General features: G+C 32.7%; 4 protein-coding genes across 4 annotated transcripts; all 4 read left to right on the top strand.

Moving 5' to 3' along the window:
• The first annotated feature begins 1,227 nt into the window (after window positions 1-1,227).
• LOC111712056 (ataxin-7-like protein 3) lies at window positions 1,228-5,676 on the top strand. Its single transcript, XM_023486565.1, has 8 exons — window positions 1,228-1,297; window positions 1,776-1,871; window positions 2,494-2,598; window positions 2,767-2,862; window positions 2,949-3,048; window positions 4,377-4,486; window positions 5,018-5,099; window positions 5,303-5,676. The coding sequence occupies exons 2-8, from the start codon at window positions 1,801-1,803 to the stop codon at window positions 5,357-5,359; spliced, it is 621 nt and encodes a 206-aa protein (XP_023342333.1). The 5' UTR covers window positions 1,228-1,297; window positions 1,776-1,800; the 3' UTR covers window positions 5,360-5,676.
• A 51-nt stretch (window positions 5,677-5,727) lies between these two features.
• LOC111712054 (frataxin homolog, mitochondrial) lies at window positions 5,728-8,414 on the top strand. The gene is made up of 8 exons (XM_023486563.1): window positions 5,728-5,769; window positions 5,981-6,078; window positions 6,345-6,401; window positions 6,922-7,008; window positions 7,507-7,618; window positions 7,735-7,822; window positions 8,212-8,281; window positions 8,369-8,414. The coding sequence occupies exons 1-8, from the start codon at window positions 5,750-5,752 to the stop codon at window positions 8,389-8,391; spliced, it is 555 nt and encodes a 184-aa protein (XP_023342331.1). The 5' UTR covers window positions 5,728-5,749; the 3' UTR covers window positions 8,392-8,414.
• LOC111712055 (ribosome-releasing factor 2, mitochondrial) lies at window positions 8,388-17,971 on the top strand. Its single transcript, XM_023486564.1, has 16 exons — window positions 8,388-8,587; window positions 8,965-9,133; window positions 9,559-9,727; window positions 9,874-10,320; window positions 10,486-10,668; window positions 10,982-11,093; window positions 11,455-11,604; window positions 12,051-12,221; window positions 12,597-12,717; window positions 13,032-13,133; window positions 13,750-13,817; window positions 15,074-15,156; window positions 15,734-15,800; window positions 16,295-16,401; window positions 16,764-16,836; window positions 17,886-17,971. Exons 1-16 carry the CDS (start codon window positions 8,393-8,395, stop codon window positions 17,943-17,945), a joined length of 2,277 nt encoding a protein of 758 aa, XP_023342332.1. The 5' UTR covers window positions 8,388-8,392; the 3' UTR covers window positions 17,946-17,971.
• On the top strand, window positions 17,912-23,277 carry LOC111712053 (histidine protein methyltransferase 1 homolog). The gene is made up of 8 exons (XM_023486562.1): window positions 17,912-18,078; window positions 18,184-18,221; window positions 18,871-19,152; window positions 19,415-19,467; window positions 19,823-19,906; window positions 20,564-20,638; window positions 21,200-21,299; window positions 21,683-23,277. Exons 1-8 carry the CDS (start codon window positions 17,986-17,988, stop codon window positions 22,002-22,004), a joined length of 1,047 nt encoding a protein of 348 aa, XP_023342330.1. The 5' UTR covers window positions 17,912-17,985; the 3' UTR covers window positions 22,005-23,277.
• The last annotated feature ends 211 nt before the right edge of the window (window positions 23,278-23,488 follow it).

Here is a 23,488-nt window from a genome sequence, read left to right as displayed (position 1 = left end):
TGATGAACTTGGGCATGGTTATTGGTTATACTCGTTTTCACTGACCAGTGTAAAGTTCTTCTAATTGATACTGAAAAAAATCCTCAATTTTATTAAAAATGGAAATATTTTATTAAAAATACGTTTTATTATGACGGATTTTTAATCGAAGATAAAGCTTGAGCTGAAAAAAGAAAATAAAAGAGAATTTGTTAGAACACTGATTTAAGTTAAATATTGTATGGTATGATATGACCTGGTTTGAAACGACTTGGACATCAGTAATATTTGAATGCTTTTTTCTACTTTTTTATGTGATTAGCTTAATTTAAAGGTATGTTTTGAAATGCACTTGAATGTGAAGTCTGGTATATTTGAAGTTATCGAGTCGGATGAGGACAGTGATTCCCCAATATCTATAGCAGGTCAGTGATTTCTCATTATATTTAGCAGGTCAGTGATTCCCCAATATCTATAGCAGGTCAGTGATTCCTCATTATATTTAGCAGGTTAGTGATTCCTCATTATATTTAGCAGGTCAGTGATTGCTCATTATATTTAGCAGGTCAGTGATTCCCCAATATCTATAGCAGGTCAGTGATTCCCCAATATCTATAGCAGGTCAGTGATTCCCCAATATCTATAGCAGGTCAGTGATTCCTCATTATATTTAGCAGGTCAGTGATTGCTCATTATATTTAGCAGGTCAGTGATTCCCCAATATCTATAGCAGGTCAGTGATTCCCCAATATCTATAGCAGGTCAGTGATTCCCCAATATCTATAGCAGGTCAGTGATTCCCCAATACATTTAGCAGGTCAGTGATTCCTCATTATATTTAGCAGGTCAAGCGTCAATTTGAAAAATGTTGTTCTTCAAGCTCCCATTTTTTCTTTGAAATTTTAATTCTCAAAATTTCTAGGATATTTATGTTTATATTGGAGTATTTTCAAATATAATAAATGTCTACATTTAATTCTGGAGAAAATTGTTCAACTCGGACTCATGTGAGTTTCCACAAAAAAGATTGGGTCCTATTGGCTCAGCCGTTTTGACGTTTATTGGATGCAAACAGACATACAAAATGAACCCCTCCCCTTAAATTGTTACTTTCATAGTATTTTTCCTCTTGGTACTTTATCCATTGCTTAATAATCTTAATATTTTCGTTAGTTCTTTCTTTATTATTTTAATTATTTTTTGGTTTGGTTAAAACATTTCACCTTGTTTAGCAAATTTTGAATTAAGGTTTACCAAGCTTGAAAACTGTTCCACAAATCGAATGTCCAAACTGTAAGAGACAGCTGGCTGCCAGCAGGTTTGTTTTACTAATTGTTTGCTTAGCGCTTGTTTTCTCATGTTGAAAATACGAAACAGGTTTAAAATATCTAATATCTATGCATAATTTAATCTTGATAATGTTTAAATTCCATCTAATAGAAAGGATGCCTCAAGCAATCCTTGAAAAGAATGATTTGATTTAAACACCAAGAAACTTTCTAAACTAAACTGAGCCAGGAACTTTTGTTTGTGATATTCCAATTTCCGATCGTTTGCTCTCAATATCCTAGACCTTGATTTTAATTTAACCTCTTAATTTCAGTTTTTCCTCTAAGGCACATTTACACTACGGGATATCGAGTTAAGATTAAAGTAATCTGTAGATAAACAAAGATAGACAAAGCATTGATATGTAAATCCAAAATACAAGAGTTCCCAGCTCTGATTTTCTGACGCAACTGGCGGGATCTTTAATTCTGAACTGTGTTCCTAGGATTAAATGTGTCTATCTCTAGGTTTGCTCCGCATCTTGAAAAATGTATGGGTATGGGAAGGAACAGTAGTAGGCTGGCAAGCAGAAGACTTGCGACTAGTAACAAAGAAAGTTACAGGTAAGCTAGATTTAGGGGTATATATATATTTAATTTCGGAACCCCCCCCCCCCCCTCTAATTTAAACTCATTTACAACTACAATTTCAAAGAAGTTTTTTTCATATAAGATGCATCTTAATGAGTGTTTTTAAATTAAATTGTTTAACTTTCCCTTTTTGCTAGATTAACCTGTGGGTGTTAGTTCTTACTTTTGCTTCTTTTCTGTATAATAAAGCTCTTCGCTCATATATATATAACATATATTTATATCTCAGCTGCAGTAAAACTGGTTAAACTTCTAGACCAAAGTGGCTGAATTTTGTTTAAGGGAACCTTTTAACTTTTAAATTTTTTTTTCATTTTACGGGCAACGCATGGCACTCCTGCTAGTTTAGTATAAAGTCGTCTTTTTTCTTCGTTATAATTAGAAATTTTTTAGATTTTTAACCTTGACAAGTAGTTATAATTGCAATTGACTTGTAATTGTAACTGTAATTTGTGACTGAAAATGTTAAATACATATTTTCAAAGTTATAAAACATTGAATTTACAAAATCCTTTATTACATTTCTTATCAAATAACTTATAAAGACGACTTTCATTCCGCTTCAAACTGAGTGTGATGTTGAAATATCTTCTAGGGATGTTGAGGAGGAGGGGGAGGAAGGTGACGGTGATGAGGATTGGATTGAACCTGGGAAACTTAATAACAAAAACAGAAAAAGGGATAAAAATTCTCCGAGACGGTAAATTTTTATATTTAAGAATACAGAATTTTACTATTTTACTGGGCAACCTGAAATGGTCGTCTAAATTTATTTGGCTTATCGTAAAAGTTGACTTGAGGTGAAGCATTTTTCAAAATGCCTTCTATTATAACTATTTTATTACTCTGCAGCTAATCATAATATCAGGAATAAACCGTTACGGTTCAAGGGAAGCGGTGAGAATGCCGATGGTTTAGTCACTCCACCCCAGTCCTACGATCAACTATCTCCAGAAGAACGAAGGTACCGACTTACCTTAAATTTTGTTTTTGTAAATAAAGGCCAATTTGCATATACTCTTGCAGACTTTAAGTTATAATTAATTTTAGACAACTGCTTGTTTCCATATGCGGAGCATCTGGGTATAACGGGAAGGTTTGTACCCGTTCTACTAAATGTCCTGCTCACACAGATCAACAACGTAGAGAGGTAAGAGAGTAAAATTACTGAATACAATTTATCACCTATACAATCCTTCTTTGTTCATCTAACGATGTAATTTGATTATTTTGAGAGAACAGTCATAGCATTCAGACATTGAAATCTTTAAAGTAGGGATCTTGCATTTATTTTTTAAGATCGAAATTTCACACAACAAAATTGTGTGTTCTGTTTTATTTTCTAAATAAATATTTATTCAAAAAGTTTTAAAATTTCTTGGTCCTTCAAAAAACAAAACTTTTTATTTGGGCAGGTTTTTCCCATTCTCCTAGGTTCCCTGAGTCCAAATAAAGTAATAAACAGTCTGAGAGACAACTAACTTAAATACATGTAAAAAAAATGTGTAAAAAGTCCCCCTCACCCCTCTCCCCCTCCAAGAAAAGCTAGGAATGCAGGAGCTGACTCGACACAGTATCATGACTGAAGCAAAATTTAAATATAAAGAAGGGGAAGAGTAACCTTGCCACTCTTAATATATAGAATATAGATACAGGGCTTCAAAAAATAGTTCTACCTATGTAGTTTGGCTAGCTGCAGAAAACATCCAAAAAATTCATTTATTTTTATTTTCAAAATTAGCCATAGTGTGATTGAAGGATGGACAAGGAATGGAAGATCAAGAAGAAAGGATAAAAACAAGAAATATAGAAGTCTCAAAATGTTTCCATCTGATATCATATTAAAATTTAAAAATATTGTAAAATTTAATTAAAATAAATTATTAAAGTTAAAAAACGTGTAAAAACTGAGAATTTCGAATGTTTGAGAATTTCGGGTAATTTTCAGTGTTTCTTGACTTACATATCTTACATCTACTGTAAGTGTGAGCTCAACAATCATCAAATTCACTTAAAATAGATCAGACAGAAATGAACTGGAAGTTTCATTTGCTTTGGTTGTTAGTTCTGGAGCTGAGTCAGAAGAAGTTAGTTTGTTTTCCTCGGAAGAAGATGAAGTTAATCATTTCAACGTTCATCTTTACCTTCTAAGTAAAAAAATAATGCTTTGTTTAAGTGCTCATGAGTTGGTTGACTGCAGTCTGTAACAAAGCTAGTGTGGATCTGGATGATATCCCTCTGTCTATCAATTAAAAAGATTTTAGAAGAAATGATCAGCTGAAATATTTGCGAAAATTGAATTTGGTGAAATTTCAAAATTTACGTGTACCTAAGTTTGATGTCTCACAAACTTTTTAATGCTATATTTGGACTCAAAGGACCTGGGAGAATGGAAAAAAATGCCCACATGTTGATATTGAAAAAATTAATGTTTTTTGAGACACCCTACTGTTGAAATGTGAACAATTGACGTTTTAGATTCGATTAAAATGGTTGTCTGATGATCAGCATGTAGATATAGATTCATTGAGTGAAGGGGATACAGCAGCACTCAGAGAAAGCTTGGCTCAGCTCTCCAATGCAAGCAGGTTTATATTTTCTTCGTAAAAATATCCTTGTAAAAATGAAAAATTAGATATTAGCTGACTAATATTTTCCGCCCTTTTTGATAATTTTTTTTTATACCAGATATTCTACTTAACCTGAAAGGAGGATGAATTTTGAAGAGTGGGGGGGGGGTGATTTTGTAAAGAAAAATATGTGTTTGTTGTTCAGGCTGGTTCGATGTAAACAATCCATTTAATATGCTATTCAGACTAAGTAACTGTCCCTTTCATACTTCAGTACAGTAGTCGGCATAAACAGTCCCTTTTTTTAGACCGACTGAGTCGGCATAATCAGTCCCTTTAATTTTTTTAGTCTGGGTGAGTCGGCATTAACATTCCCTTTAATATTTTAGTCTGGTTGAGTCGGCATAAACAGTCCCTTTAATATTTTATTCTAGTTAAGTCGACATAAACAGTCCCTTTAATATTTTAGTCCAGTTGAGTCAGCATAAACAGTCCCTTTAATATTTTAATCTGGTTGAGTTGGCATAAACAGTCAATCTTATATTTTAGTCCGGCTGAGTCTACAATCTCTACGAGTTCTAATCCAAGTCGAGGAAGAAGCGGGAGGGATAAAACGAGGAGGGGGAAGAAGGTAGGCATTTATCAATGTAAAAGGGAGGGTTTTTGATTTGTAACCAAATTTTAAGTTGTCCATTTCTTAAGTTTTTGCCTCTTTCTCTAAGTTAATAGTTAATAGTTAATAACCCCCCCCCCCTCTCAAAACCTTAAAAAATTCTTTATAGACAGTTGAACTTGTGAAATGATGTTTTAAATACTTTTTATTTTTATTTCTAGGTTCGTCCTGGAAGTAAAGCTGGCAGTAGTCGAGGCTCTACACCGCCGATCGAATAAATTTTTTTCATCATTTACCATTTATGTAAATTACATTACGCATTTTCATTTTTACATCAATGTATTAATCTTGTACAAGTACAACGCTGAAATTATATGTTTAACCATGAGATATCCATGGTTTATTGTATAATATTACCTCTAGCGTTTTTGTCCTCAAGTCTAAAATTGTCCTCTCCTTTCTTTTGTCCTTTAAATTTTAAATTTTTTCAAGCTTCAGAAATAAAAATTCTCATTTAAATCGGCATCCTCCATTTTCATGAAGCGATTAGAATTTTTAAAATTCATTCTTATTTTTTGTTGAATATACAATATACATGCAGTACGTATTTATTTTTTGTAAATAAACAATCTCTTCTTTTCAGATCAAGCCAGAATAATGTTCTAAACATGATTCGAACTCTTGTAAGGTAAAAAATCCTCAAACTAATACTTAACACAAAAGTTAGAACTTTTGTGTTGAAAATCTCAGGATCAAGCATTGATCTCCGTCTTACTGAGATCTACGCATTAATATAATTCCTTCTTGATATCCCGTGATCCACATTAGAGATCGAGATCAATCATTTAAGATTAACAATATTACTAAAGTTTCGATCTCAGACTAATTTTATTTTGCAGACGATCCAGTCAAGTTGTCCAAGGATTCAATAGGTTCCAAACTCTTCCAAAACTACAGACTCCCTGTTGGCAACCTCAAATCATCTCATTAGTGAAAGGTTGGTTTTTACCAGTCCTTAGAATCTGGATCCGTTGGATCCGCAACCTGTTGGCTTCCTAAATTCGGAAAGGGTAAAACATTAACCAAAAAATTTTGCTCTGAAAACACAAATCTCAACTGCTAGTTAATTAGAGATTATCAAAATCTTTTTACAATACCGTAAATGCATTTTGTGTTTCTGACAATTTTACTGTTCTTTCAATGTGTACGATTGAGAAGCAGATATATATCGAATATAACAAATAAACAAACAACTTTATTTAGTACCACGCAGAACCTTTTCTACTGAGAACCTTGACGAAGTGAAGTACACTGTATTAGGTAAGGTTTAAGGGTCATTTGAAAGATATCGCACCAGAATATTACATACTTAATTACTTGGAATACTTGTAGAATAACTTGCAGAAGACCCAAGGGTTCATAAGGCCAATTTCTTGATGTTTCTAGACGGAACAGTGGGACGTATCATCCTTCGTTACACTGTTTCCTGTTACAGATTTAAAATGTTATTTTCTCGAGTCCTGTCTTAATATCTTGACATTTCTTGAGTTTTTTAGTTCCGTTGGCAGTGCATTCCAAACCGGTATAATTCTATTTTCCGCTGGTCTGTATTTGATCGATTTGATAAAAGATCTTCCTCATCTCATAGGCAGTATTCCTTGTTAATCGGGAAACATTTTCTCCAACAGTATTGAACCATGTAGCAGGGTCAACCTTTAGTCTTCTTACTTCAAGTTGGATAAATTTGTCATTTAAAGAAAGATTAAGCAAGAAAAATATTTTTATATTTATTTTTATTGTCCAACATTTAATTATGATGATTTTAACTAATGTATTGCAGTAAATGAGACCTTAGAGAGCCTCGGAGACAAGTTTAGTGAAATCATCGAAAACCATTCCGAGTTAGCCGGAGCTGATGCCACTCTGTGTAAGATTTTTTTCATCTTTTTTTCTGGTTTTATTTTAAAATGTAGATATTCTGTTTTCTTTTCAGCCGTCATGGTAAATGGCATAAGAAAATATAACTAGGCAATAGGCATTAGGCATGCAAGCTCAACATAATCGAAACCAGTTTTGATAGGAGAAGAGGTGCTTGGTGTAGCGCCACGCCCTGCAAGGGATCTGGAGGTTCTGTTTCCGGTTTCAGATCTTTAATAATTGATTGATATATAATCCTAGTCTTTACTGTTTATAATTATGTTGAATTGAATACAGTCAAATTCATAAAGCAAAGCAAAATATTTATTTGTTCATAAAAGTCCTTCAAAATTAAAGATATTTTTTCAATAACTTTATAAAGTTTTTTACTTAAATCCTGTACTGACAATTGATAGAAGTATAATCTTTAAAGTCGTTGCAGTAAAAAAAAAACACAGAAAAAAATACTTTAAAATTTGTCAACAAAATTTTAATTTTTTGTTTCTAGCTCACGGTGTGCTGACTATAAATCTGGGAGGAGATTACGGAGTCTACGTTATCAATAAACAAACTCCAAACAAGCAAATCTGGCTCTCTTCTCCCATCAGTGGTCCTCAGAGGTATGTGCAAAAAAATCAATGTCAAGAATTAACGGGTAAAATGACATATTTTTTATAACCTTTCTGTGAGATAAATATAAGAATAATAGTATACATTTTTATCTCCCTATTTTTAGGTTTGATTTTGTTCCGAAAGATTCCTCTTTGTCCCCGAACAGAGGAAATAGTTGGGTCTACGCACACACTGGAGACTCATTACATCAGGATAATAGAACTTTATTTTCTTCCGTGTTCAAGTGCACAGCGTTGCCTGTGGAATTCATTTCTTAAATTGAATTTTGAGGAAGAAAAATGTTGAATTTAAAATATTTTATTAGCATATGTAACCTCCGAGGATACCCATGGGTTCCCCCCAAAAAACAGTCAACTTGGTCCTGAAGTTTGGAGAGCTATCTTTATATATAAAATCTAATTTTGAAAAAATAAGGCATTTTGTGGTTCCCATGGGTTTCATAAAAAAATGTCAGCCTATATAAATGAGCAAAGAGCTTTATTATATTAATAACCATTCCTTTGTATACATATTCTTACCGAAGCGATTCAATGACTACTAAAAATGTTTTCCTTTGGAAATAAGTTTCATTTGTTTACAGATTCTAGATCGGGAGATCGGAGGGGAAATCTTGAAAACGGAAACTGGGTTTCAGACGGATTGTTTCTTAGGCAAGATGTTAGATAGTTAAATAAAATTATAAAATTATTTTCAATGATGAAGTTTTCTATTTCACATAATAAATATCTTGTAACTAGGTGGACTGAATGAAGATGATTAAAATGCGATTAAAAATGTTTAAAATCATCAAGGAATATCCTCACAGATTTTCCATTAGAACATTTTTTTCGTCTCAAATTTGTTGTGACAGTAGTAAAATACGAAATATTGGTATAATGGCGCATATTGATGCTGGGAAGACGACAACTACTGAGAGAATGCTTTTCTACAGCGGATTCATATCAAGGGTTGGAGAGGTTAGTTACTTTCTGAACTCTTTTGATAATTATTCTGATTAATGAATAATGAATATTTATTAAATATTAAATTGAATTAGTATGAAGTAGAACATTTCTAATAGAAATGATACAAGAAACATACTTTAATTCAATGGTGAAAATATACCCCTGCATTTGCAATTTTAGACTCATAATATAAATAATCTGGGAATTTCTGTAAAAAAATATCGGTTATTTCCCCAGAATTAATACCCCTTAAAATCAAGAAAATCCTCTGAATATTTTAATGGACAATGCATAATGCATATTTATTAATTGACAATCAAATTTTTCTTTAAAAAATCGTGTGAAAGCTTTTTGGATACTTTGATGACCTGTTTTACAACCCCTTTTAGGTTCACACTGGAGATACTGTTATGGATTATATGGATCAAGAGAGGGATCGAGGGATCACTATTACATCTGCTGCTATTACTCTTCCTTGGCATAATCATCAGATTAATCTAATAGATACACCAGGACATGTTGATTTCACCATGGAGGTGGAAAGGTATAAAAATTTACGTCATTTCAATCAACAAATCACTTCTAATGAAGTTTTCATTAAATTTTACAATCCTAATTAAAATATCAATAAAAAGATTAAATAATTGTTTAATATTTAAACCTGGAAAGGCCATTAACAGAGTTCTTTAAATATATTTTTTTTCATTTTGTGAAATGTTATGTTCATACTGTCAGCTTTTTTATCGTTTATGGCTTAAAAGCTATTTTTAAATCATTAAATTACTGAACTCCTACAAGTTTAGATCTATTCTTTCATGATTCCCCACAGGCATAGGCGGTTTCAAGGGGGGGGTGGCAGTCCATTACCCCCCCCTGAGTGAAATTAGGGGGGGGTGTACCCCCCCCTGGATTTTTACAAATCATTTCTCATTTAAAGTATAGTTTTTATTTATTCTGTATAAATAATAAAGTTTACTTGAAAGTGAAAGACGGAGGTATTCTAATTCTTGATGGATCAGCTGGTGTTCAAGCTCAGACATTGACAGTCTGGAGGCAGGCGAACAGGAACAATATCTCTAGAATTGCATATATTAATAAACTCGATAAACCAGGAGGAGACGTCACAAGAACCCTGAACTCAATTAAAAAAAGGTCAGGAATTTCGAGACATCACGATCGTTGACAATATATGTGCGAATTAATTTCTATTTAACCTTTTTTAGGTTCTATTCCACTTCTTATTCCTTAACATTTTTTTCTGCAAAATAAGTTTAGATTATTAAGTAACCCTGATCTAGGTTAAATGTTAAACCACTGCTGACCCAGATGCCTCTGGGACGGGGTAAAGATCTGTTGGGTATAATAGACCTGGTGGATATGACGGGGTTTATCTGGAACAAGAACTCCGACCAGGGCAAAATCTTTACCAAGATGGATTCCAACGAACTGAAGAACACCATGTTTAATTCTTGGAAGGAGGCTCTACAGTTAAGAGAACAGCTGATTGAAGAGTCTTGTGATTTTGATAATCAGCTTGCTGAAGAAGTTATTATGGCAGAAAGATATGATTTGGTGGACGCTCTGAATTTACGCCAAGGATTACGTCGCATAGCGCTCAACCCCTCGTCAGGAGCTCTGGTCACATGTCTGGGAAGCTCTTATAAGAATATCGGAGTACAACCTTTGATGAACGCTGTTATTCAATACTTACCCTCTCCATTGGACGTTAGCTACCCATTTCTAAGGTAGAACAAATTTGGAAACCATTGAAAACTAGAAAAACTAGGATCAAAATATAAGTCCCGGGGTTCCTGAGTTATGATCGGACATACAAATAAACAAAAGTTAGATAAACAGAGACTATAAATTTATTTTTAGAGTAGTTTTTTCTTGAATTTAAAAATTTGCAGGTTCTACGGGTCCAACTTCTGTGGTCTTGTTTTCAAGATTGTTCATCATCCACAGAAAGGAGTTCTTAGTTTTGTTCGAGTTTATTCAGGAACCTTGTCCTCTAACTCTGCCATCTTCAATATAAATAAACAGCAAACAGAGAAATTTTCAAAGCTTATGATTGCTTTTGCAGACGACTTTAGGTAATTAGAAAAATACGTTGGAATATAAATATTATTAAATTGTTAGTGTGATATTATTTCTCAGAACTTCTTATGGAGTATGAGGAGAATATATTTTTTGAATTCCATTGGGCAATGGTATGTTAAAGTGAACGAAAAATCTTTCTTATGTAACCCCGAGATTTGCTTTTTTATTATGTTTTGGCTAAAAAATCACATTTATGTCAATTTGGGGAGAGGGTTAAATGAGTGTTAGGGAAATAAACAATATATGTATTCTCGACAATCGACATGAATTGAGAGTTTCTGGATTTTTATCGTGAGATATGTTAAGGGATGTGAATGAGATCTCTGCTGGTAATATTGCTGTAGTATCCGGACTCAAACTGAGTAGAACAGGAGACACTATTGTCAGTTCTCAATCTGTAGCTAAAGCAGCGATAAAGGTTAAGAAAAGTTTCTTTTAGAGAATACTTTTTACATAATAATAAATTATATGTACATAGTTACTAACAAAGATTTTTGAGTTGACTAAAGGGATAGGTTAATTAACGGTATCGAAACAACGAATGTTTTCTTTTACTGTTAACTGTTTTTTGGACTTGGTCCTTGATCTGACCCTCCGGATGCTTTTTACTTTTGGTTGGTCTTCAAAGATCTTTGCTTTTATCTGTCTTGAGCTTAACAGAATGTATTGTATTTATCCTTATGTTTTCGAATGTAGATATTTAAGTTAGTATTGTTTGTATCCCCAGCTTTAAACTCTTAAAGCTTTTGTTATGTCTAATTTTAGTATTTAAAAATCAGGCGGCTAGTGTTGACAATGATAAGTCTCCTGTGAATGATGATGATGAAGCTGATGATGAGATAAATGAAGCGATCCTTACAACACCCTTCATCCCAGAACCAGTTTTCTTCTGTAGTATTGAACCTCCAAGTATTGCTGCTCAAAAACAGGTGAGGTAGAAGGCCCAGGGATAGAATCTAATGAATGCGAGTTTAGTCGCTGAACTACCTACCGCCGATTCAACCACTTACCTGTAACTTAAGGTTCTCCTCCTTCCAATTCTAAACTTGTAGATCATGGATTGAATCACCGATTCAAGATTGATCCGTCATAAGACCGAGCTCAAATTCATTAAGTATGGTCTCAGTTCTACAATACTTTGCAAAAGATTAGTTTGCCAGATTCTTATAACTAATTTTTATTTTTGTCGCTAAAATTTTGCAAAAGTACGTCGGTCAATGGCCAACAATATCATAAGATAAAAAAGTATTAAATTTATAATTCAAAAGTAAATAACACTATTTATCTTGTGTGAAAAACCAATCCCTATGATTATCATGTTTTCACCTGAACGTATTTCCCTTGCTTGAATGTCTAATAATGAAACGTATTTAAGTTTGATATTGCTTTGGAGTGTTTATCCCGGGAGGATCCTAGTCTGCGTATCCGACAGGACCCGGAGACAGGACAATGTGTCCTGGGAGGTATGGGAGAACTTCATCTTGAGATTATTGCTGACAGGATCAGAACTGAGTGGAAGGTGGATGTTGAACTCGGAAAACTTCAGGTTTGTAAATGAAAGGAAGTTGAGCAAATCAAGTACTTGTCCTTTTGTTTGGTTTTGTTTTGTTTGGTTTGGTTTGGTTTGGTTTATTTTAGTTTAGTTTAGTTTAGTTTAGTTTAGTTTAGTTTAGTTTAGTTTAGTTTAGTTTAGTTTAGTTTAGTTTAGTTTAGTTTAGTTTAAGTTTAGTTTAGTTTAGTTTAGTTTAGTTTAGTTTAGTTTAGTTTAGTTTAGTTTAGTTTAGTTTAGTTTAGTTTAGTTTAGTTTCGTTTCGTTTAGTAAAAGAGAAGAATTAAACCCTACTAATTTGAATTTTTACCAATAAAAAAAACGAAGTGGCTCATGTTTAGCCTTTGAAATAAATTGTTGTTGAAATTGTAGGTTGCATACCGAGAGATCCCGTGTTCAGAGAGCAAACTTTCTGAGAAGTTTGAAAGAAGAATTTCTGATAAAATTCATTCTCTCCAGCTTTCACTAATGATTCATCCTGTAAAAGGGAAAGGTAAGATACAGGGTGCCCCATGAAACATGACAGTTAAGAGACGACTTGAAGATCTTCTTTGATCTTTGCGGTAATTTGCTTCATTTAATCAAAAATCGATTATTGTAAGTATGACTCTTTAAACCATAATAATCACAAAATTTCAAAAATATTGCCTTTGATTTGTGTACCCAAAATTACCGGAGTTAAAAAATGTTGTTAAGATTTTAACCTGGATTAAGATATTGATTATTGAATTCAAACTCTAAGTTTGTGATGCGTGTTTAATACAAATTATTAAATTCATTATTTGTTATTTGTCTGCCCTGTTATAGGACCTAGTGAGGTTCACTGGACAACAGACCATGAAGCTGTTTTAAACTTTCAGAAGATAAAACCACCGTTGAAGAAAGCAATTGAAAAGGGAATTCTCTCAGGTAATGCTAATATTTGTATTAAGTCACCGAATTTAATCAATTTAAGCTAGGTCCCTCAACCTCCTCCTGCCAGTCCTTTATAAGATTTATGAGGATTTGAATCGGTTTTTCAAAATTTGAACCGGCGCGGCGTTACGTAATTCAGCGACCTCTCGAATTCAAAATTCAGTCTCGTGCTGGTTTTTATTCTCTCATGTAAAAAGGTAGTGTCACTAGTGTACACAGATAGATTTTGTTTATCTTCTGTAAGTTTGGTGACGTTAAATCTTATAATCCAGATTGCAGGGGATGCAATCATTGTTTCTGTGGCTAAGTTGTATTGGTGTTTTTATTATTTTTTTTTTCACTCGTATATACTCGACCGTTGTGAGCACAGTTCTGAAGGCAGAAATAAGTAAATATGTATCATTTTTAGTATTCATTGGGGTACGTTTTGGTCAAGTCTAGAAAATACTAGACTTAAAATTCTGTATTCCATCTTTTTATCTGTAGATTTCGTTCATTCTAGTATTCGATTCTTATTCTGGCGGGGGGGGGGGGGGCTTTCTTCACACAACCCCCGACGATCGCCCCTGATTATTTAGTCCTTATATTTGGAATGACGTTTATTTTCTAGGACTTGAGACTGGGCCTCTGTTAGGTTATCCTGTAATGGACGCTATTATATTAATTAATGATGCTCAGGTCAATATTTCAGTTTTTACAGATTATATCATGGGACAAAACCTAGGATTTACTAAATAACGCGTTTTGGGTTAAATTATTAACTTATTATTTTCTCCCTCTGGCCTCTACTTTCTGTATATACCATTTTCTAATCTTGGTGGATTATTGTTGGCTAAATACTTAATGAATGTGTTTTGGTAAGTGTTGGATTTGATTTCACCAAGGAAGGTAAAAATAAAATAGAAAATATGTTTGAAAATATTTTTTTTGTTCTCAAAACACGTTTCAGAAGTAAATTGAGTATTTAAATATACGTAATATGTGGTCCAAAAAAGAGTAAACAATAAACATTAAACATATAATTAAGAAAGACGTAATGAAAATACAGTCAAGGAAACCCCAGATAGAGTTCATTTAAGAATTATCGGGTTTCGTTTTCGTTTGATTTGAATTGATTTGATTCGATTCGATTCGATTCGATTTTGATTTGTCGCCGGCTGTGTTGATAATTAATTTAGACATTTAAAATTGTTGAGATATTTAACCCACTAGCGGCTGAAGAATTTTTTTTTATATTTTTCTTTGAAAATTTGATTAAGAATACTTATTATTGGTTAGATCAAGGAAAAAAAGTAAAAAATGCAAAAAAAAAATTTTAAAGGTGTTTTTTTAGGGATTTTAAGAGTGGCCTTATAAGTCACCACAGTTGCTGCAGGGCGGGTNTCACATATTATAAAACTGTATACCCACCCTGTGACAACTGAGGTGCCCTATAAGGCCAATTTATTTATGTATGGAAAAATGTAGTTCTTATTTCTAAAATAATGACAGAAAAATTTTTTTCAAAAAATAATTTCAAAGAATAATTAATAATAAATTGAAAAACTTTTTTAAAACATTTTAAAATAGTTTTCTACTAAAAAAATTTACCATACCTTAAAGGCTGCTGTTTTTTGTTTTCCATAAATTTAGTTTAATTGTTCACACCTCAACTTTACACGGTTAAATAATTTGGAAGATGAGTAGGTAGAACCGTTTAACTGTACACATGTGTGTCCCATATTGTTTACTGTATCATAAAATGACTCCCGCGGAGATAAACTCAAAATTGAGGAAAATAGATGAGTTTTATGTAAAATAATTTATAGGGGACGTATAAGTCACCGCAGCCGCTGGCGGGTTTTAAGTTATTTTTGAATATTTTATCAGATTATCGTATGCTCAATGCTTATTGCTCATTAAAAAAACTTGAAGCTAATTTTCTGATTGTTAAGATTGGAAGAGGGACGTCTATTCCTATGATAAGTGGCGGAGCAACCTTTATAACTAAATCCCTTCTAAGGAATACAGACGTTAGGTGAGAATTATAAAAGCTGAACCAGAACACCTTTGGGTTACCCACAAAGGATGAAATTGTGAAGATCACCTGAAACTCTAAATTTAACGATTCTGTGGGTTGAATTAAGTCTTCTGCCTTGAATATAATCTTTTTATGGCTTTTTAATGATTAGGCAAACGAGTTTACAGATGCAGGTAATTAAAAATACAAGGAATCAGGCTGTATAAATTCTGTACAATCATCTCTGAAGTCTCATTCTTTATGGGTAACCCTATATATAAAAAGTCATCAAAATTCGAACTGGCACAACTAGCTTGTAGAGAAAAAAGTTAGCAAAATCGCTTTTTTTCTCCCTTTGGATTAAAAGTATTGTAATTTTTTTGAACAAGCCCTAGTAAGCCTTAGTTCAATCGAGAGATATGGTGTCTTGATTAGAGGCCTTTCTAAAAGAAAAGCATTTGTTTCAATTTTCGTTTATCCCTGTTATCATCCGTTAAAAACCTCTTTGGGACACCTTTTCCAAAGAAATTTTTTGCATTTAATAGTGGTATTGCAATCTTTACTATGAAAAAGAAAATTATCTTTTGATTTTAAGACTGGCGGAACCAATGATGGATCTTGAGATCATTTGTGAAGACGATGTTGTAGAAACAGTTCAACAGGTTGGTTGTTGTTGTTATTTTTTTATTGTTATTGTTATTGCAGGGGTGTATATTTTTCTGTTGGGGGCAAAAATATGAGCTTTCATTGGGTTTTGTTGGAAAAATGAAGAAAAAAAGGGAAAAGAGGGAAGGAAAGGGGAAAAAGGAAAAGGAAAGGGAAAAAACCAAAAAAAAATGAATCAGAAATACTTAAAAAAAACTCGGGGGGGGACTTGATTTTTGAAAAGGGGGGGGGGCAAAAACGTGAGTCTCGCAACTTATATACACCCCTGTGTTATTGTTATTGTTATTTTTATAGTTATTGTTATTGAAAAATATTGTAATAAACACCCCTATGTTATTGTTATTGTTATTGTTATTGTTATTGTTATTGTTATTGTTATCAAAAAATATGGTACGTGTTAACAAATGTTTTTGCGCGTAAATCAAGCAGAAACTTGATTGTAATTGAAAGGACAGGTCGCTCTTAAACTAAAAATAATAATGATACTCAGGATGTTACAAGACGACGGGGGGAAATAGATTACAGTACTGCACGGCAAACTAGTGAAGGGGAGGGAATATCTTTACTCAAGGGCTCTGCTCCTCTGGCAGAACTTAGGAAAATATTCAGTTCGTAATTTATTTGAAAACAAAACAATTAACGTACTGCTTATAATAGTGGACTTAATTTCAAGTTACTACTCTTTAAAACCTATATAAAGCCTTTAAACCTTTGTCTGATCAAGGGATGAATCAGATATCCTAGATAACTAAAAACTGATTGTTTTTGATTGCGGTTTCTTTGTAATATTGACCAGCGCATTTATGAACCAGCAAAAATGAAGGAATCGTCAGAATTCAACATTTTTAAGTGAGGTCCAGTTGAAAATATTTCTACACTCTACAGTTCATTTAAGAAATAAAATAAATAAACTCTAGTTGTTTGGTATTTTAATTAAAACTGAATTTATTCTGAAACAGGGGATACTCTTCACACCTTCGAATTATATCTTCAGGGAAAGCAAATCTATCTATGGAAGTCTCGCACTATCAGGTAACAAGCATCAAGCATTTCATCGTACTAAAATTGTAAAAAGAAAATTTTTGTAACCCCAAATCCTAACGCTTGAAAAAAGTGAAGTTATTAAAAATTACCTTATCCCTGAATGGTATATCAAGTTGTATCATAAAAATAGGCGAAAAAAAGAAGAAAAATTCTTTTTTCGTTAAAATAAAAATAAAATGGATTCTTAACCCTATCCCCGCTGGGGTACTTGAAAACCAGGATACGCTGGGGGGGGGTCAATTTGACCCCCCCCTCTAAATCCCATGTTTTATGTCCAAATATGACAAATGATACATCATTAGAAAGCTCTTGTGCTCTACTTTTAGAATCTGCAAAAAAATTTGCAAATTTGCGAAAATTGAGTTTTTTATTGCAAAATCCAGTTTTATAGTAAAAATGTTTGCAAAAAAAAAATTGTCCAAAAAATGACAAATTATACATTTTTGAAAAGCCTTTGACCATGCCATTTCAAATATGCAAAAATTTTTGCAAAATTTTAAATAACCTGATTTTTAATCAAGAAAAACTAGAAATGTGCAAATTTCCTTTGACAGGTTGTTTGCAAAAAATTTGCAATTTTTTTTTCGCAAAACTTGTGCAATCCGTTTCCTTATGTCATAGGCTTTCCAAAAAGCTAAATTTTATCAAAATCTGACAAGTGAAAGTGGGTCAAAACAAAGATTTAGTTTGCAACAGGCAAAAGCAGTCATTCAGGCAGTGTGCCTGAGGACTCAGGCAGTTAGTATTAAAGCCCGGTTTTAGGCCTAAAGGGAGGGCTTTGGGTATGTAAGAAAAGTCAGAAAATTTCAACAGCCTCAGACCAATACTTTTTGAGTTATGTAAAAAAAACTACAGGGGGGGGTCAAAATGACCCCCCCCCCCCAGCGGGAATAGGGTTAACACTGAAAATAATAATTTTGCCCCGGGGGGGGGGGGGGGGATATGAATATCAAAAGTATGAAAAAGCAAATTGGTGAAAGTCTTATTATTATTTACAGGATTCTATTTCCGTTGATAATTTTTTAATTATATTTCAGTTGATGTCGGAACATGATCAGACCGCGGCCATAGAGGAAGTAACAGGATTCGCTCAGTAGTTAAATATTCCTAAATTTCTAGATTTATTATTTCAGAAGAATGCCTTTTCTGTTTAACTTCTCAACCGGAGTGGAGGGTAGGGGGGAGAAGAGAGGGATTGAAGAATTAGAATCAACTATCGTCTGGAAGAAGGAATCTGATTTAATAAAAAAAAAAAAAATAATGAAAACATTTGATTTTAAAGATACCACTTAAAAAGTATTATGTACAAAATTGAATTAGATTATTCATTCTCAGGCGAAAGAAGTTACCATCACAGATAATCAAATCGAAAGGAAAATAAAACATATTATTAACTTTAATATAACAAACAAAACGTACGTCATTTTGAACACATGATTAAAAATAATGATTCTCATAAATTATCGTATTCAGAGGTATTACACGGTCTAGAACTGAATTGTACAAGTTTGTTCTTTTAAACTATTAAAAATGATTAATTTTCTGTTTCGATGTTTTTCCTTCATTAAAGTGAGTTGTGATTAATTCGGGAGAAATAAGGAAGACGGAAGTTAGCAAACATATTTCGATAAGATATAAAACGACGATATCTTCCTAACTTTTACTCAAATTAAGGATATTATTTCCTTTAAGAACTTTAAATATTAACATAAACGCAGAATTTAATTTAGAGATTTTTTCCGTTAATCGTCTACTCCATTTAATCTCCTAGAATAGGATTTTATCAATTGAGTTTTAACATTTAACAATAAGTTAACAAGAAGTTAACAAGAAGCCTACCTGAAAATAAGGTTTTTATCAAAATGTACAAATAAGATAAAGAGTGTGGAAAAAGAATAATCGTCAAATTTAATGTTTTTAACAAAAACCGATTTTTTCATTTTATTTTTAAGCATATTAATATTACATCCATCACAATTTAGCATTAAAAACAAAATTTAGATTTGTTTATTTTCGGTTCAGAATATCTGCACTAGAGTCTGTTGAATTATTTTATCTTGAAGATAAAGATTTTTCAGAGAAAAACAATAAATCATCCACAGATGGGATTCTTGATTCTATTGAGGAGGGAGATGAAGATTCAGAGGACGAGGAGGAGGATTCAGTTGTACCTCTGAGTAGGACGGAGGACGAAGAGCAGAAATTGATTGCTCCGGAGGCATCCTCTAAAGTTGTAGAGAGGAGAAGACATACCTTAAACTTTATTAACAGTGAGACAGTTGTAACAAACCTGAAAATAAACAAGTAAGTAAAACAATGATTATAAGGAGGGGGTGGGGTAAAGATAATAGTTTTATGAGGAACATATGTAATATGGAGATTCTTAATTAAAGAATACATCAAGATTATTATTTTTACATAATTTTGTTCTTTTGTCATTTTTGACTAAATCAAACTATAGTCTGTTGCTGAGCTTTACTGATAGATTCACAAAATGAAACAAATCGGCTACACAGCATAGTTATAACTGAATTTGTTCAGAAAATTGTTGATTAAAATATTTCAGATATAAAGGTGATCTTTCGGCAGCATTAGAGGATAAAACTGATCTAGTTGCAGGTGGCCCGTTTTTTAATAACTTCGATAAAACTGCCTTTATTTCAAAACTAAGTTAAAATTTGTTTTTACTGAATATTTTTTACCTAGAAACTGGAAAAAAGTTCAACAACAATTGTTTAAATACGTTCGCTTCTAGATCGTTCTTGGTTCTTTTTGCCTATATCATCTATCATGACTCAAACACTCAAAGAAGATATATGCTAAAAACGATTTAACTTGATGCGCAATACACAATTACTAGTTGCAGGTCATCAATTATTCATGGTGTGAAAATCTGTTTCTTTTTTTTTGCAATAAGAGTATGGCCTTGAATTATGTGGAATAATGTTCGTGTGATTAATTTATTTTTGTTCAGGTGTTTACGAAGGAGGTTTAAAGATCTGGGAGTGCTCAGATGATCTTGTTAAATATCTGTTTAATGAATATGACACTAAGTTGGGTAGGTGTACCGCACATATTTAATTCAGTGTAAAAATACTAGCTGAATTGCCGGGCGTTGCCATATGTTATCCCCGGGGTTCCTGGTAGCATTCATGTTATTGGGGAGTCATAATAGATAGATAAATAGACCCACGGGTTCCCTAAAAAAATCAGCCCATTGGCCATTTATAGCTAACATATATAAGAGAGAAGAGCTTTATAATAAAGATACATTATTTATCGCACATTATTGATCATCTATTTATGTTAATCATTTGATGGCGGCAGCTAATCCATAGTACCAGAAATGGTCATTCCTTTATAAAAAGTTAGATTTTGGCATCTAAGAATTTTCATTGAATCCCGCTGATCTGAAATCTTATGCAGGTCCCAGGTCCTTGTTAAAAACCAGCTCTTTCCAGAAGAATGTCATTTTCTCTCAAAATAATTACATTCAATAGAAATTAAAACCCTCTCGGATTTAAACTATGTCAGGCTGAAAAGCCTTCACCTATAGGGGATTGTGATGGCATACCCCTTGTAGGTCAAGGAGCGGTTGGACGCATCCCTAGCTGTATGATATGATATGATATGATGAACCCCTAGGCCTACGCCCCGTCGGGTTTATCATTGAATCATTGTCAAAACAAAAGTAACTAATTTACTAAATTTTCAGAAGGGCAAAAGGTTTTAGAGTTGGGGTGTGGAGCTGGACTTCCTGGTGTTTTAGCGTTCACCATGGGGGCAACAGGTAAATANCCCGCGTTTTCTCTTGTTCTTGTTTTGCAGAGGCACAACTACTTACATTACCAAGAATTAAACAGTAATCAATTCAGGAACAAAGGAGGGGGATGGGGCTAACACGAGTTTAGGTTACTGATGTAAGCTCCGAATAAGCTATTTAAAGGGAGTGTTAGTTTAGTAAAAAATGAGAGAGAGTTTAGAATGACTTAATAGCAAAATATCGTTAGCAATTGTAATGCAATTTTTTAAGATAAATTAAGTTTCCCAGTGGATCCAAAAATTCAATTTGTTTGATATCAATTCTAATTCTAGTAATAATATATTTATTCTTCAATTATATAAATAACCAGAAGGTTTTGAAAAAGAATGGAATAGAAGATTAGTTTAAGGAAGGGATGGATATTAATTATTTTTTATATTTGTGTTACCAGGGGCTCTTGGCAATACAGCTATTGCTCGCTGAGCCCTCTGTTGTTCAAAATTTTTGAATAATTCAAGTAAAAATATTGTAAATTATGTACGCCAAAAAAAAATATACTTATTATTATTCTTATTAAATATATTTTAGTTCATTTTAACGACTACAACCCTGAGGTGCTGGAAGAGATAACTATTCCCAATCTTCTTCTTAATCTTCATATTCCTGATAAGCACCAGTCAAGGACCAGGTAAAATAGTTTTGTGTCTGAAGTATTGTTCAAGACCGGGAACCGAATTTGATAAATTTGAGCTATGTCGCTAAACTACTTTTTGCCGGTTCAAGTTTGAACCACCGATTCAAAGTTAATTGATTACGGAAAGATTTGAATCGGTTATTTAAATTTGAACCGGCGGTAGTCAAGTTCAAATTTCATAAACTTTGTCGTATATAAGGACCGATAAAAGTAATTCTGAAATGTTGTATTTTTCATGGACTTTTAAAGATTTGTAATGTGATGTGAAGATTTGTATTTTTGTTACATTATTTTTCTTGTTAAATTTATTTATAAGTTAGAGTAATTATGTTTTTAAGGCAAGTATAGTTTCATATTTTTATTCTTACTTTTTGTAGATTTTTCTCCGGAGACTGGGGTTCCCTAGCTAGTGATGTCCTTAGCACTGAGATCACAAATGAAGAAGATAAATACGATCTAATCCTAACCTCTGAAACCATTTACAACGTTGCAAATCATTCTAAACTAATCTCTATATTCAAGAACTTCTTAAAACCTGCCGGTTGTGTTCTTATTGCTGCAAAAACTTATTATTTCGGTGTAGGAGGAGGGGTTCAAGAATTCCAGAGTAAACTGGAGGCTCAAGGGTTTCTAGTCACGTGTTTGAAAAAATACGAGGATGGGGTTAAGAGAGAAATCATATCAGCAAAGTTTTCCTAGAAATAAATTTTATATTTTTTTAAATGACATACTTCTCAGTCTCATGTTTAGAATTGTTATGTTTTAAAATCATTTAATTTCTTCCTTTAGTGTGGTGTCTAGTAAGTAATAATAAAGTTGTCAGATGTCACAAAAAAAACTTGGTGAATAAGCGTTAAGCGTTAAATGATTTATGTAACTAAGTTAAAGAAGAAAGGCAAAATACACCAAAATGGAATTGGTCATTTTTGTTAATAGTATTTTGATTAAAATCTGATTTGGTATAAAAACAAACTTTCTCAAAGAAGACTCTAAAATTTAGTCTAATGAAAACAGATTTGTTCAATTTAATGAAAAAACGTTCTTAAACCTAGAAAAGTTATCTGCGTAATATCCCTGTCACACCGACCTATGATTTTAGTTGCGTCATAACTACGAAATATTTTACCATATCTCTTGTGGTTTTTAGATTATATATATATATGTCCTTAAAGGGACTGTAGACGTAATTTCAAGTGACGCGCCATCTAAGAGTGACAGAGGTAAACCTTTATAATGTGAAAGATATCATCTTCTTCCTACCTCGAAAAATGTTCAATTCTGATAAGTTTTCCATTTTTTTCTAAGCAGAAGTTCTCGTACATACAGACAAAGTTTTGAAGGATACCGTTGTGAATCGGAAAGGCCCCTCTTATTATTGGAGAGTCACTTGAAATTACACAAGCAGTCCCTTTTGTGGGATTATGGTGGAAAATTTACCTTGTTAAATTCTGACCTCTCCTTCACAGACAAGTGTTCTACAATTCAGAAAATCAGACACCCCCCCCCCCCCCATCCACACACCTGACAAGTATTTAGTTTCCTACTGGTGATACAGCTGATAAAATGATGTTATACTTATATAGATAGTTAGATAGATAGTTAACTAGTAAATTGATAACAAAAGGGACTCCAGGAGTCAGTAGTATCTAAAGTGTGAAGTAAGGTGTAATTACTTCAAGTGACTTTGGTAGAATTCTTTATGCTTCTTGTTTTAAAAGAATGTATTTTATTAAAAAAAGGAGTCTGAATTTTGCCTTGTTCCCTTAGCAAAGAAATAAAAATAGAAAACCAATTAATTCAGTGTGCTCATCAAGAAACCATTTTTGTAAGAAACTGCCAATTTTAAACCAGTTCAATTAAACATTTTTGTTGGTAAACAACTAGGCTGTAACAAACCAATATATTCGAACATTTTAGAAACGCACTATCTAGTCTTTATCAAATTAGAGTAATAAAGATTTAGTAGAACTAACTATAGTCAATGTTATTTAGTCAATCAAATATTTTTGTTAAAGAGTTAGCTAGTTATTATAAAATGCAATGTAATCAAACATTTTAGTAAAGAACTAACTAGTTAATATCAAACCAGTGTAATCAAATATTTTAGTGAAGAACTAACTAATTAATATCAAACCAGTGTAATCAAATATTTTAGTAAAGAAATAACTAGCTAATATCAAACC

Source organism: Eurytemora carolleeae, unplaced genomic scaffold (assembly GCF_000591075.1).
Source record: "Eurytemora carolleeae unplaced genomic scaffold, Eaff_2.0 scaffold1088, whole genome shotgun sequence".
Taxonomy (NCBI): domain Eukaryota; kingdom Metazoa; phylum Arthropoda; class Copepoda; order Calanoida; family Temoridae; genus Eurytemora; species Eurytemora carolleeae.
Note: the sequence above shows the minus strand (reverse complement) of the source record. Positions and strands in the feature narration are given on the sequence as shown.